Source organism: Saccostrea echinata, unplaced genomic scaffold (assembly GCF_033153115.1).
Source record: "Saccostrea echinata isolate AGI-Se365-2 ecotype Australia unplaced genomic scaffold, CSIRO_AGI_Sech_v1 ptg000295c, whole genome shotgun sequence".
NCBI classification, from domain to species: Eukaryota; Metazoa; Mollusca; class Bivalvia; order Ostreida; family Ostreidae; genus Saccostrea; species Saccostrea echinata.
The window spans coordinates 1-13796 of NW_026890043.1; the positions used below are offsets into that span (position 1 = coordinate 1).

The 13796-nt window shown below is 38.1% G+C and overlaps 2 protein-coding genes and 2 pseudogenes across 2 annotated transcripts; all 4 read left to right on the forward strand.

The window, feature by feature from the left end:
* The first annotated feature begins 1524 nt into the window (after nucleotides 1-1524).
* On the forward strand, nucleotides 1525-4003 carry LOC133177922 (NADH-ubiquinone oxidoreductase chain 1-like). The gene is given in 1 exon segment (XM_061312765.1): nucleotides 1525-4003. A coding segment is annotated over 1 exon segment (948 nt). The 5' UTR covers nucleotides 1525-1539; the 3' UTR covers nucleotides 2488-4003.
* Nucleotides 4004-4082: 79 nt separating this feature from the next.
* LOC133177920 (NADH-ubiquinone oxidoreductase chain 5-like) lies at nucleotides 4083-11725 on the forward strand. Its single transcript, XM_061312763.1, is given in 1 exon segment — nucleotides 4083-11725. A coding segment is annotated over 1 exon segment (1218 nt). The 5' UTR covers nucleotides 4083-4261; the 3' UTR covers nucleotides 5480-11725.
* On the forward strand, nucleotides 9828-11725 carry LOC133177924 (cytochrome c oxidase subunit 1-like; annotated as a pseudogene).
* LOC133177918 (cytochrome c oxidase subunit 3-like) lies at nucleotides 10719-13790 on the forward strand (annotated as a pseudogene).
* Nucleotides 13791-13796: the final 6 nt, after the last annotated feature.

Below are 13796 nucleotides of genomic sequence, written 5' to 3' on the forward strand. Positions count from 1 at the left end.
GCCTGATAACTTAAGACTTAGTCTGGTAAGATCTAGAGTAATTGTAAAAAAGCTTTAGTTGTATTAGTACCTTTTGTATAATGGCCTTTCAAGAGTTTTTACCTTAGAGGTTTTTCCTGAATTGAGAAGATTTTTTAGGGGTTACAAGGTTAGTGATGTAAGAAATCTTTCAATCCCCTGAAAGATGTGATATGCAATATCGGGTTTCGGTGTAGCTGGTTGCGTGAAAAATGCTTTTAGGTGCAGCTTTAAAACTGTTTTACGTGCAGAAGTGTAAGTGCATGGGGTAAAGTTTTAGAAGTGACTGGTTCGGCTAAAGGTCGTGCTTAATTGCTTTCCAAAATTTTCGTGCCTTAAAAAGAGAAATTGGATTTAAAATGTCCATTTTGGAAAGAGTATTTAACAACTTGTCTTTTGAGTGTGCGGGCATAATAATTTAGGTTAAAATAAGGAGGCGTTTAATGTATCACGCGGCTACTTAAAATAATAAAAGATAGAACTTTATGCTAGGATTAGTAGCAATAATAAAAACAAATAAACTGCTTATTAAACTGGTGTAATATTGAGTCCAGTGAAAATTACCGGGAAATAGTATAAGTTTATTACCAGGTGCTTACAACACTTAAATAGAAAAGTTTTCTTTTTCCGATTAGGCACAAAAATCGTGGCAAGAAGTGAAATATTTACGTTCGGTTTCGGCCCGATTTTTGGCTAAAGTTTAAAAGCCCTTGCTATACTCCGGCAATACTGTGCTGCCTTACTCTGAGTTTTACTGGGTTTTCATTTATGAAGTTATTAAGAAAACAAAATGTGTTATGGTGTATGAGCACGAAAGTTTTTGGTACTTTAGGAGCTTGTAATTTCAAGCTGGCACATAAAATGATTTTGGGAATGGTTATAGTTATTATGGTTTTATCTGTAATTCCAATTGTTTTTTCATGCTGATTTTCGGGTTTACCTAAAGAGGGGTATGATTGGGATAAGTCATCTCCATATGAATGTGGGTTTATCTCTGTTAAAAATCCAGGAGACTTTTCTTCTCGATTTTTTCATTTAGTCATTTTATTTTTAGTTTGAGATGTTGAAATCGTTCTTCTTGTCCCATGTTTTCAGGATTTGTTTGGTTGATCGCCTGAGGGAGCCGGGGCCGTGCTGTTTGTATTGATTCTAGTATACGGACTTTATTACGAAATAATAGAGGGGACTATTAAGTGGGCCTTACACGAGAATTAAAGGGGGCTGTAGCTTAAGGTTTAGAGCTTCGAGCTTTTAACTCGAGTGTGGGTGTGTCTCCGGCCTCAATAAACCGGGAGGAGCAGGCTAGGTTAGTATGATCTAAAAAGTACGTCGAATTTAGGTTTCGAAAGAAGGTGTATTAATGCCTGCTTGGTTGGGTAAGTAGCCTAAGATAAGGTATGACATTGAAGCTGTTAGGATGGCTTAAGAGTAAGCCCTAACCCAGGTGAGACCCACCAGTTCGGTACTTTAAGAAAAAAGACGAAGTTTGCATCTTCGCAATGAGATGTTCTCCCGAACTTTATGAGAGGTGAATACTATTTGTACCTCACTTTAATAACTATTTTTGTATATTTAGGGGTTTTATTAAGAGTGGCTTACTTTACTTTAATAGAGCGAAAAAGCTTAAGATCTTTTGGAGTTCGTTTGGGTCCAGATAAAACTAGTTTTTTAGGTTTTGCTCAGCCTATTACAGACGGTATTAAGCTTTTCATAAAGGAGTTTGTTGTTCCAGCAAACTCAGCTAGAATTGTATTTTTAGCAATTCCGTCCATTTCTCTGATTTTATGTCTTTTGGGGTGGCAGATTTTCCCGTCTTTTGCGGTATCTAACTGATATTCTAATGATATCTTATTTTTCTTGGTAGTAAGTAGGTTAAATGCACACATCGCTATTATAAGAGGGTGGTCTTCTAATTCTAAGTATTCTAGGGTTGGGGGTGTTCGTGGATTTGCTCAGGTTATCTCTTATGAAATTTGCCTTAGAATTTGTTTAGTTGTAGTGGTGATTGTGAGGGGGAGAATAAGATTTTTTTCTATTGCTGAGTCGGGGTGGTCTATTTGGTGGGGATTCTTTTGGCTCCCTGTGGTGTTGCTGTGGTTAACCGTATGTTTAGCGGAGGCTAATCGAGCACCATTTGATTTAGTAGAGGCGGAGTCTGAGCTTGTTTCCGGGTTTAACACCGAGTATTCTGCTGGAGGTTTTGCTTTGTTATTTATTGCAGAGTACGGGATAATTTTGTTATTGTGTTCGGTTACTGTTTTTAGGTTTTTTCAAAACCCTAACATGCTGTATGTAGCTGGGTTATGTTGAGCATTTCTAAAAGTTATGCTGCTTGTGTTCTTCTTTATTTGGTCTCGTGCAGCACTTCCTCGATTGCGGTATGATTTTCTGATGGTGGCATGTTGGTCTAGTCTTCTTCCCTTCATTTTAGGTGTTTATTGTCTTATTTTCTTTGTGTCTAAGGTTTAAAGTGAGTTCGTCGTTTGTTTTATATAGTATTACAGTGTGTGTTTTGGTGAGGGCAATATTAAAGCATTTTTCTAACTTTTTAAGCTATTTAATCCTAGTCGAGGGGGCATGCGTTGGACTTGGAGCTATATTAATGTACGCCGAAAGTTACATTCCTGCTTACGGTCTATTTATGTTCCTAGTCTTAGTTGCATGTGAGACTTCTTTGGCATTGGGTTTGATAGTGGGGATTATACGCAATCCTGAGTCAGGTGTCTACTCTTTATATTCTTACGGGGAGTAAAAAATGCAAAGAGCAATTAGTACAACTTAAGTATACTGGCTTGTCATGCCAGAGGTACGCATAATTTATTGCGGATTGCTCTAAGTAAAGTGTTTTATTGTGGCGCTGAAAGTTTTTTGTAAGCCCAGTAGCCGATAAGTTACTTTTTAATTTTAACTTACTTAAAAGTAGCTTTCGGTTGGAGTAAAAATTAGATTGATTTTTTTAAAAAAATAAACAAACTTTTAAAAATTTTTTTGTGCAATTCGTATAGTGAGTAGGGAGTGAAATATAATATAGAATAGGAAAGACTCTAATAATAGGGTATGAGTATAAATATAAATAATAGTAGTTATAGATAGTATGTTAAAGGGGATCTAGTTACAAGTGGGAAGGAATGAGTTTCCGGGGGTCTAGAATCCGGGTATACCTGGGGTATACCCATGAAATGATAGATGTATAAAGTGTGTAATAAGGGGTTATATGGCGAACAAAACTAATACTGGTAGTTATAAAAGACAGTTCAAGTTGAGTCAGGATATAAAGAAAAATTTGTAGAAAAACATAGCAAAAGGAACTCGGCAAAGCATGGCCTCGCCTGTTTAACAAAAACATCACTAAGAGAACCTCACTCTTAGCAGTACCTGCCCAGTGCAAAATTGTAAACGGCCGCCCTAGCGTGAGGGTGCCAAGGTAGCGAAATTCCTTGCCTTTTAATTGTAGGCCTGCATGAATGGATTGACGAGGGCCAGTCTGTCTCTTGCTTTGTGTAGTGAAATTGGACTGAAGGTGAAGATACCTTCATATAAAAGTTAGACAAGAAGACCCCGTGCAGCTTTTAAAAATTTGTTAATTAAGAGCAGTAGATTTTTAGGTGGGGCGCCTAGGAAGTAAAACTTAACCTTCATTATAATTTCTTTTGAATTAAAATAACTTTCTGGTGTAGACCCGGCAAGTCCGATCGTAGGAGAAGTTACGCCGGGGATAACAGGCTTATCCATTAGTAGAGCTCGTATTGGCTAATGGGATTGGCACCTCGATGTTGAATTAAGGATGATAGCTCTAAGGCGTAGAAGCTTTAGAATGTGGGTCTGTTCGACCTTTAATACCTTACGTGATTTGAGTTCAGACCGGCGTAAGCCAGGTCGGTTTCTATCTTCTTTTAGAATTTTCTTTTGGCTTGTACGAAAGGACTGCTGAGAGAGGAAATTTCCTTGATTTTAGAATTGTTTCTAAGGTAGTATGAATGTTTTAGCCTGCTGGGTTTGTTTAGCTTGTTTGTTAAATATAGGTCAGGTTGTGGTGGTTTTAAACTCTTGGATATTAATGATTTTTAGAGCGCTGTTTAGTATACTTGCTGCGGTTATGGCTAACTGTGGTTTAAGGTTTTGATTTTGTTGGGAGCTTGGACATATCTCCATAATTTCGGTGAGTCTTGATTTTTGCATGGACTGAATTGCTGCTTTATTTATAAGGGTGATTATAATAATCTCCGGTTGTGTAGGGTTTTTCATGAGGGTTTATATGGGTTCAGAAGACACAGTAAAACAGTTTAATTTAACTCTATACTCATTTGTATCGTCTATACTTGTTTTAGTAGTTGCGAGATCGATGCCTATCGTATTGCTGGGTTGAGATTGGTTGGGAGTGACTTCTTTTTTGTTGGTTATGTATTACGAGGGCAAGAAATCTTTTGATGCTGCTATGATTACTGCTCTGACCAACCGTGTTGGGGATGCGTTGCTAATTTGTAGAACAGCTGGTATGTGTATAGCGTCTGATTTAAGTTTAGACATAAAACCCTATTGTTGAAGTTTTATTTTTATTATTGGTTGTATTACTAAGAGAGCTCAAGTGCCGTTTAGCAGATGACTTCCTGCTGCTATGATAGCTCCAACTCCTGTCTCTTCTCTAGTTCATTCTTCCACTCTAGTGACGGCTGGAATTTATCTGTTAATCCGGTCCTCTACTTTCTGGGTGAATTCCAATGCAGCCTGTAGATTGCTAATGGGGGTTGGTATTATCACTACCACTATTGCTGGAGTCAGGGCAGTTATGGAAAGAGATGTTAAAAAAGTTGTTGCATTATCAACATTAAGTCAACTGGGTATCATGGCTTTTAGATTAGGTTTAGGAGAAGTCGAATTAGCTTTTATACACTTAGTATGTCATGCGTTTTTTAAGGCTGGCATGTTTTTAAGGGTGGGGTCTATAATTAGGCATAATGCAGGTAGCCAGTTTTTTAGAAGATTTGGTATGAACGTAGCAAGTCTTTCGCCTTCGGCTGTTTTCGGGTTATTCATAGGAAGGATTTCCTTAATAGGAGTTCCGGGCACTGCTGGTTATGCTTCTAAAGAATCAATTGTTGCCTCGGGGTATTCAAGAAACTCTTGGTTTACGGGGGGCTTAATGTACTTAGGAATTGGGCTGACTGCTCTTTATTCAGTTCGTGTTCTTGTTGGGGTCACTGGGTTAGCTAAGCACGGTATTCGAGATTTTTTAGGAGCTCGAGAGACCATGATGTTGTCTGCTCCGGGAGTATTCTTAGTATTCATGGGCTTAATCGGAGGAGAGTTTGTGTTCTTAAGCTCTTCTGGGGCATTTTTTTTTGAGGCTTTATCATCTAGGGAAGCTTGGTTTTGCCCCTACCTAATGGTTGTAGTGGGGGTATTCGTAGGGTCTCTGCTGCAGTTACTCTTGTCTAAGCTTTATGAGTTGCGATCTAAGTGAATTTACGGAATAGTATTTTTAGACTTAACTTCACGTTCATTTGTAAGCGAAGGCGGTAGAACTAGGTTTTCTGGGGTATCCGGAGATGGAGAAAATGTCGCTGAAGTTTCTATTCCGGTAAGAACCCTAGAAGTTGGGTTAGAGTATCTATCTGATTTTCACAATGTGATTCAACGGGCTTCTGTTACCGCCGGAGTTAGAGCAATCTTTGGCTTTAGCGGTGCTTATGTGTTATTGTAAAATGTGAAAATTGTTGTTTTTCTTGCTTTGGGTATACTCGTACTAGGGACTCTCTATGCTGCCTCATTATTTTTTTTCAGGGTGTTTCTTAGGTTAGCCATTCTTGGTGAAGTCGGAGAAAATTGTAGTGATTTTTTGTCGTTACTTTCATTTATAGTGTATGTAAGAGGAATTACTGCTGTAATTGGGTATTTTGTGACATTCTTCCCTAAAAAGTTTGAAGGGCGTGGTCAGAGGTATTGTGTTGTAAGACTTTCATATATCATTGGTTTGGGGTTATACATTATTTTTGTTGTGACTTCGCACGGGTACTGTGGAGTTGATTTAGTTAATCCGTGAGACTCTACGGGGGTATTAAGTCTTCACGGGCAGGCAATTAGGTTTCTGGCACCGATTTTATTGGTCGTGATAGTGGCAGTGGTGGTAATATCCAAGCCTGAATTAAATGCCCTTCGCCGCTGAAGGCCTTAGTGACACTCGGGGACGAGACTTCAAAATTAAAAGTTTTATTCAGGGTTTACCTATATTCGGGTTGGAGTAAAGATTGCTTAAATAGTTTAATAAAATATCAACTTGTGGCGTTGAAGATATCCTCAGTGATTTTAAGTAAGTGGCACTGTTATACCTAGTTGTGAGAACTTCTTTTTTGGTTTTGTTTTTAAATAAAAAAGACCAACTAATAGGGGTTGCTAATTTAATAGCTTTTTGGGCTATGTACAGTATTTCAATGTGGTCAGGTTCTGGGGTTTCTTGAGAATCCTATAGGGAGTATGTTACTAGGGATATCTTTAGGGCTAGAATGGTGACACTGACATTTTGGGTATGCGGCGTGAGAATTTTAGCCAGCGGGTCTATGGGAACGTTACGGGGGGACTACAAAAGGTTTGTCTGGTTAATGTTACTACTGTGCGTTCTTTTAATGGGTTGTTTTTTAGTAAACACAATATCTATTTTCTACGTGTTATTTGAAAGAACTTTAATCCCAATGGTGGCAATTATTGCTATTTGGGGTCAGCAGCCTGAGCGGATTCCAGCAATTCGGTACATTAGGGCCTACACTGTTGGTGGATCTCTTCCTTTACTTTTTGTAATTGTTTTTATGGAGTGTGAACTTGGTAGAAGGTTTATGTGGTTTTCTACTGCCAAATCGCATATTGACTGATGGTTTTGGGTTATATGTTTCTCTGGGTTTTTAGTAAAATTCCCTGCATATCCTGCACATACGTGGCTTCCTAAGGCCCATGTCCAGGCCCCTGTTGGGGGATCAGTGGTTCTTGCTGGGATTCTTCTTAAATTGGGTGGTTATGGGATTCTTCGTATAATGGCGGTGTTCTCATATAGGTTAGAGAAGTTTGGGTTACTGGTAATCTCTTTCTCGCTAGGGGGAAGAATTTACGCAGCATTTATATGTTCGCGACAAAGTGACGTTAAAAAGATAATTGCGTACTCTTCGGTTTCACATATAGCATTTTGTATTATTGGCTTATTTAGTTGTTTAGAGGTTGGGTTAGCTTCTGCTTTTATTATGCTCATGGGTCATGGATTTATCTCTTCTGGACTTTTTGCTTTGTGCGGCATAAGAAGTGAGTTAACTCATACTCGAAATTTAAAAATAATGAGGGGTGCTTGTCGTACTACCCCAGTTCTTACTTTTATGTGACTTGTTTTTATTATAATGAATTTAGGAGTTCCTCCTTGCCCAACCATTATTAGGGAAGTTTTGGCTGTGGTAAGGGTAATTTCTGTGGGTCCGTGAGCCTTCTTATTTCTGGTAGTTTATTTCTTTGCAAGGGGGGTTTACAGGTTTGGGTTATACTGTCAACTTGCTCATGGGCCTGTTCCAGAAGATCCGGCTATGTTTGAAGAGGTTAGACCGCGTGATATGCTTTCCGTATTTTTTTTATTCTATCCGTTAGCAGAATTACTTGTTAAGTGAGATCTATGAAGCACTCTCTAAAGGTCTTGGTTGAGTGGGCTCATAATTTTCTCGTTGTGTAGTATATAAAGTACAAAAGATTGTAACTCTTTAGGAACTGCTGCAGTCGCAATGACATGACAATTCAGTTTTTAGGTTTAGTCGTATTTTTTTCTATTTTCTCTTTTTGTTACATAAGGTACTTTATTTGGTCTCCTTTAGGAATATTCTCGTCAATAAGAATATGGGGTATTTACAAAAAAATCTACGTAAGAAGTATACATAGAAAAAAAGAGCGATTTAGGGCTTTAGGCGGAGGAGTAAGAGAAGGCTTAAGGTGAATTTTTGATTTCACAATTACCCTGGTGTTAATTGGTATTTTGCCTTGGGGGTTTCCTGGGTTATCCTCATGAGAAGTAGTAGCTGGACTAATGCCTAGGCTTTTTTACTCAGTAAATATTTTACAAACGGATGTGGATATTTTCAGAAAATCTCTTAAGTTTAAGCAGTCTGTAATGAAGTCCTTTCTTTATTTTCCCTTATTAGTTTTGAGGGTGGTTATTCGCCCTGTAACACTTACGGTTCGGATATTAGCAAATGCGCTGGTCGGGGCCGTTGTTTGCCACTCTTTAGCTAAAATAGTGGCATATGGTGTTGCTTATTCTAAGTTTTTGTCCCCCAAAACCATATTATGATTTGGTGTTATTTTAATTTGGGAGTTAGTGGTCATATTGGTTCAAAGGTCGCTATTTTTGGGGCTGTCAAAGATTTATTTTCGGCCAACCCCAGTTAAGTTTAAAGTGGCGGTTAAGTAAGGAAAGAATAGCTTAAAGAATGTAAAGCGTTTGACTGTTAATCAAGGGCTCCCGGAACGGGTTCTTTCTGCTTTAATTTTTGATAAAATAATTTAAGACAGGGTAGTTTAATAAGAATAATAAATTGCAAATTTGGGGGTACAAATGTTTTGTTCCTGTCTTTGCTTTAGGACTGTGATTAAAAGCCCGGGCTGTAAGTTAAGTAAAAACTATCAGACTTCAAATCTGAAAATATCTTTCTTTGGTCAGCCTGATTATTTAACAGTTTAATAAAATTAAAAGGGGAAATGCTCTTCGAGCGTTAGGGTTCGACAGCTGTTCCCCAAGTGTATTATTCTTTGGCTGGCTTACTTTTTATGATATTGGGTGTTTATTTTGCATTACTTGTAAATTTTGTGACTAGGTTGTTTTGGATTTGAGTTGCAATGGATCTAAGAACCATTTTTTTGGTCCCTTTTCTATGTTGCGGGATATCATTAACAGGGATAAATCAGTGGTATAAGGGGTCTGCGACATATTTCGTAGTTCAGTTTATGGGGAGCGCAAGAATTTTATATTCCGGGCTTACAATGTGGGAACCGGCTTTTGAGCTTGTGGGGGTAATTTTCTTAGTTTCGGGGTTTGTGTTAAAATTAGGGCTTTTCCCCCTTCACTTTTGGGTGCCCCGAGCCTTTGTAAATTTTCACTATCCAGCGATTTACTTAACTGGAGTAGTGCAAAAAGTTTTTCTTATTTTAGCCCTCCCTTATGTTAACTCTATCGGGTATATTAACTCACTAATTGGGCTGAGGGCGCTTTGTAGAGTCCTTTATGGGCCAGTTGCTATGTTCAACTGCACTAATATTAAAACCTTTCTGTCTTATTCTTCTATTAATAATACTGGCCTAATAGTTGCTTGTTGTAATATTAGAAAGTATCTGTTTTTATTTTACGCTATTTGTTATTCAGTAAGGATGTTATTTTTGGTTTTAATCCTCAGGGCTTGCATGTCTGACAACATTAAAGAGATAGGCGCTAGGATGCCTAATTTTTATTTTTCTAGGTTCTTGGCAATAGGTTTAAGGTTTTCTGGGTTTCCTCCGTTTACTGATTTCTGTGCAAAGTTTGCGGTTGTCACTGGCTATGTTGATTACGCAATATGAGGGTATATTTTAGCAATTTTATTAAGGAGGGTTATTAATCTATTAGTTTGAATTTGGTTAAGTGTGGTGATCATCCGAGCCATGCCGTCTGAAGGCAGTTGTGGGCCTACTTTTGTAGATAGGTGCGTCAATTACGGGTGCATTCTGTGGAATGCTACAGGTGGTGTGGTTTTGATATTATTTTACTAAGTTAGATTTAGTTTTACAGTTAAAAGGTAAATTAATTTTAAACAAACATGATAAAAGGTATGTCCGGAATTTATGAATTCCTCGATGCCACTAAGATACGTAATCTGAAGTGGTTTATCCCGTGTCCTGTATTACTTTACGGTAAGCGGGAATATATTATGTCTACAAATCATTTAGATATCGGAAGGTTTTATATGGTTTTTGGGTTTTGGTCTGTTCTGGCTGGAACAAGATTTAGGTCGCTAATTCGGTGAAGTTTATTCAATCCGGGGGCTAAGTTTTTAGACCCCGTATGCTATAATGCTGTAGTAACAATGCATGCCTTAGTAATAATTTTCTTCTTTGTTATGCCTGTTATGATTGGGGGATTTGGTAACTGACTAGTGCCGCTAATGCTTGAGGTTCCTGACATACAATTTCCGCGGGTTAACGCTTTTAGTTTTTGGGTCCTACCCGCGTCTTTGTATTTCATAGGAATTTCAGGATTTGTTGAAAATGGAGTTGGGGCTGGTTGAACTATCTACCCGCCATTATCAACTTTTTCTTATCATGGTATGTGTATGGACTTAGCTATTCTAAGGCTCCATTTGGCTGGTATTAGGTCAATTTTTAGGTCAATTAACTTCATGGTGACTATTAAAAATATGCGCTCTGTAGATGGGCACTTATTAAGACTATTTCCGTGGTCTATTAAAGTGACTTCCTTCTTATTATTGACAACTTTACCTGTGTTGGCTGGGGGTCTTACTATGTTACTAACTGATCGTCACTTTAATACTTCTTTTTTTGATCCTGTAGGTGGCGGGGACCCGGTTTTATTCCAACACTTATTCTGGTTCTTTGGTCATCCTGAGGTATATGTTCTTATTCTTCCTGGGTTTGGAATGATCTCCCATGTTTTGTGTTTTTGATCTAGAAAAAAGACTGCTTACGGGAATATGGGGATGTTCTATGCAATATTGAATATTGGGTTTTTAGGATTTATTGTGTGGGGTCATCACATGTTTGTGGCTGGAATGGATATTGACACGCGAGCTTATTTCAGAGCAGCAACTGTTATTATTGCTGTACCGACTGGAATTAAGGTATTTGCTTGAATTGCTACAATAATGGGGTCACAAGTTTCAACGCATGCCCCTATGTTATGGTCTACCGGTTTTATTGTCTTATTTACAATTGGTGGTCTAACCGGCCTTATTTTATCCAGTGCTTCTATTGACGTAACTCTTCACGACACCTATTTTGTAACTGGTCATTTTCACTATGTTTTATCAATGGGGGCAGTATTTACAATTTTAGCCGGATTTACTCACTGATTCCCATTATTTTCTCGAGTAATGCTTCATCGTCAAAAGATAAAGAGGCATTTTGTTGCGATGTTTTTAGGAGTAAACATTGCTTTCTTGCCTCATCATTTCTTAGGATTAGCTGGAATACCACGCCGAGTGGCAGATTATCCTGATCAGTTTTGATTTTGAAATAAAGTGTCTACTTTTGGGTCACACCTAAGAACAGCTTCTTTGCTCTTTTTTGTATTCTTAGTGTGGGAAGCTTTTATTGCCCATCGGCCTGTGGTTTCTGTTCGTAATAGATCAAGATCTCCGGAGTGGTCAGTAATGGTAAATCTTCCTAAGCACGCTGCTTTGGAGTCAGCCAAAATGTTGAAGGATCCAGCGAAAAAGTATTTAGGCAGGCGTTTGTAAGTAGTTTAGTAATTATGGGGTGGACTCTACTATGAAAGTGAGTTATAAAATTCTTTTCAGAATGCTGTACGCTACGGTTTCTATTGGTGCGTTTAAGCTTCAATATAGAAGAGTATTTAAGGGTAAAATTTTAAAAATTTTTGCGCGTAGTATCTAGTAAGATAGAAGGGAGTGAAAATATTTTAGCTCATGATGCCTTAAAAAAGATAAGGGACACTCTATTAGGATAATTTATCTTATGGTCAGTTTTAGTATAAGTTTACATTACAGGGGCCTTGTAAGTCCCAAATTTGCCTAAGCAAAGACTGATGTAAATAGAGTATGGCCTTAATTTATTTGGGCTTGAAGTAAAGAAAGGTTAAAAATATTTGGTTCTGGTATACTGTTAATCGAGAGTTCTTTGATATACACAATGTAGGAAATTTTCGTGATGTGCTAATTTAAAATAAGAGATAAGTTTGAGCGCTATCATAACCTAAATGGTGCAGTTGCAGTAGTATGAGCATAAGTGCTAGACGATGACGCGAAAAAAATCACAACTCAAGTGGACAACCCTGGACTCAATGAGTTAGCGCTCGAAACGAACAAGAAACTGTATAATATAAGCCAAAATGGGTGCCAGCAGCTGCGGTCATACCCTTTGAAGACGGGTTAATAGAGGTACAGCCTAGAGGCGGTTAGTCAGGTATGAAGATGCATTGACATACGCTAAGTTATAGAGGTCAAATTCTAAGTAAGACTTAGAGGCGGTCCTTTGCTTGCATAAAGATGATTCCGCGAAATTATGGGAATAAACCTGGATTTGATACCCAATTATTCCATAACGCCAAGGATAACGGCTATAAGGTATTAGCTGGTTGCTAGGGAACTACGAGCAGCTGCTTAAAACTCGAAGAACTTGGCGGTTCCATAAAGCCATCCAGAGGCTCTTGGCGCTTAATCCGATGATCCGCGTGATATCTTACCTGCCCTATATGGCATCGTACTGCCGTCCAAAGTATATGATGTGAGTAGACCAAAATAGACGTCACCTTGAGCGGCAAACATAAATAAAGTGTGCTGTTTTGAGACAAAGTCAGGTCGAAGCGTTCCTTATGGGTAAGGGGTTTGCTGAGAGACAATTTTTTTAGTTATATCAAGCCCTGTGGTTGAAACACTCAAGTTTTGAAAAATCTGGCGAGGGGGATTTGGGAGTAAATAGAAAGTAATTCATTCTATTGAAGAGTCGTTACTATGGTGCGTACAAATCGCCCGTCACCCTAGCCGAAAGGAGAGGTAAGTCGTAACATGGTAAGGGTAGGGGAACCTGCTCTTGTAATAAAGCTTTAAATTTTTTGTGCGGGGTAAACTATACCTTTAAATTCGGTTTTTAGAAGAGATTTAGTTTGGTAAATTTTTAGTGTATAAGCACTTTTAGTATAATTAGTATATTTGTCTTCCAAACAAAAGGTTTCCTGTATGGAAAAAGTGTAAATGATAAAAAAGCGGCATATGTATGGTTATCGAACACCCCGAAAGCTTCCTCGAACCCCGTTTCATATTGTAGACCCGAGTCCCTGACCTGTTCTCATAAGAATCGGATTATGGGGTTTAGCTACAATTTTTATTTGTTGGGTAAATAAAGTAGATTACGGACATCTATTTTGGGGTGTGCTTATCATCGCTTTAACTGTTTATGGATGAACTCGAGATATTGTAAACGAATCTACTTTTCAAGGGTTCCATACTAAAAAAGTTCAGATAGGAATTTCTTTAGGTTTTATTTTATTCTTAATTTCTGAGTTAATATTATTTTTTTCGTTTTTTTGGGCATTTTTTCACAGATCTATATCACCTTCTGTCGAGATTGGTTGTTGTTGACCTCCTGTGGGAGTTGAGTGTTTAGATTGAAGAAAGGCTCCTTTACATAATACGGCTCTTTTAGTTGCCTCATCATGTACCGTAACGTCTAGGCACAAATACCTGAAAGACGGAAACTTTACTTACGCGGTTGCGCTATTAGTTATAACGGTATTTTTATCCGGATTTTTCGTAAAGAATCAGTATGACGAGTATTCTTGAGCCTCTTTTTCAATTGCGGATGGGGTATACGGAAGTGCTTTTTTTATGTTGACCGGGCTTCACGGAATGCACGTGATTGGCGGTACGTGTGGTTTATTATACTCATTAGCCCGGCTTTTGTTACGGCAGTTTTCTACCCGCCGTCATCTTGGGTATGTTCTAGCTATTTGGTATTGGCATTTTGTAGACATTGTTTGACTTGCCTTGTTTTTTATTATTTATATTTGAGGATCTTAGGCTAGTAAAGTATTG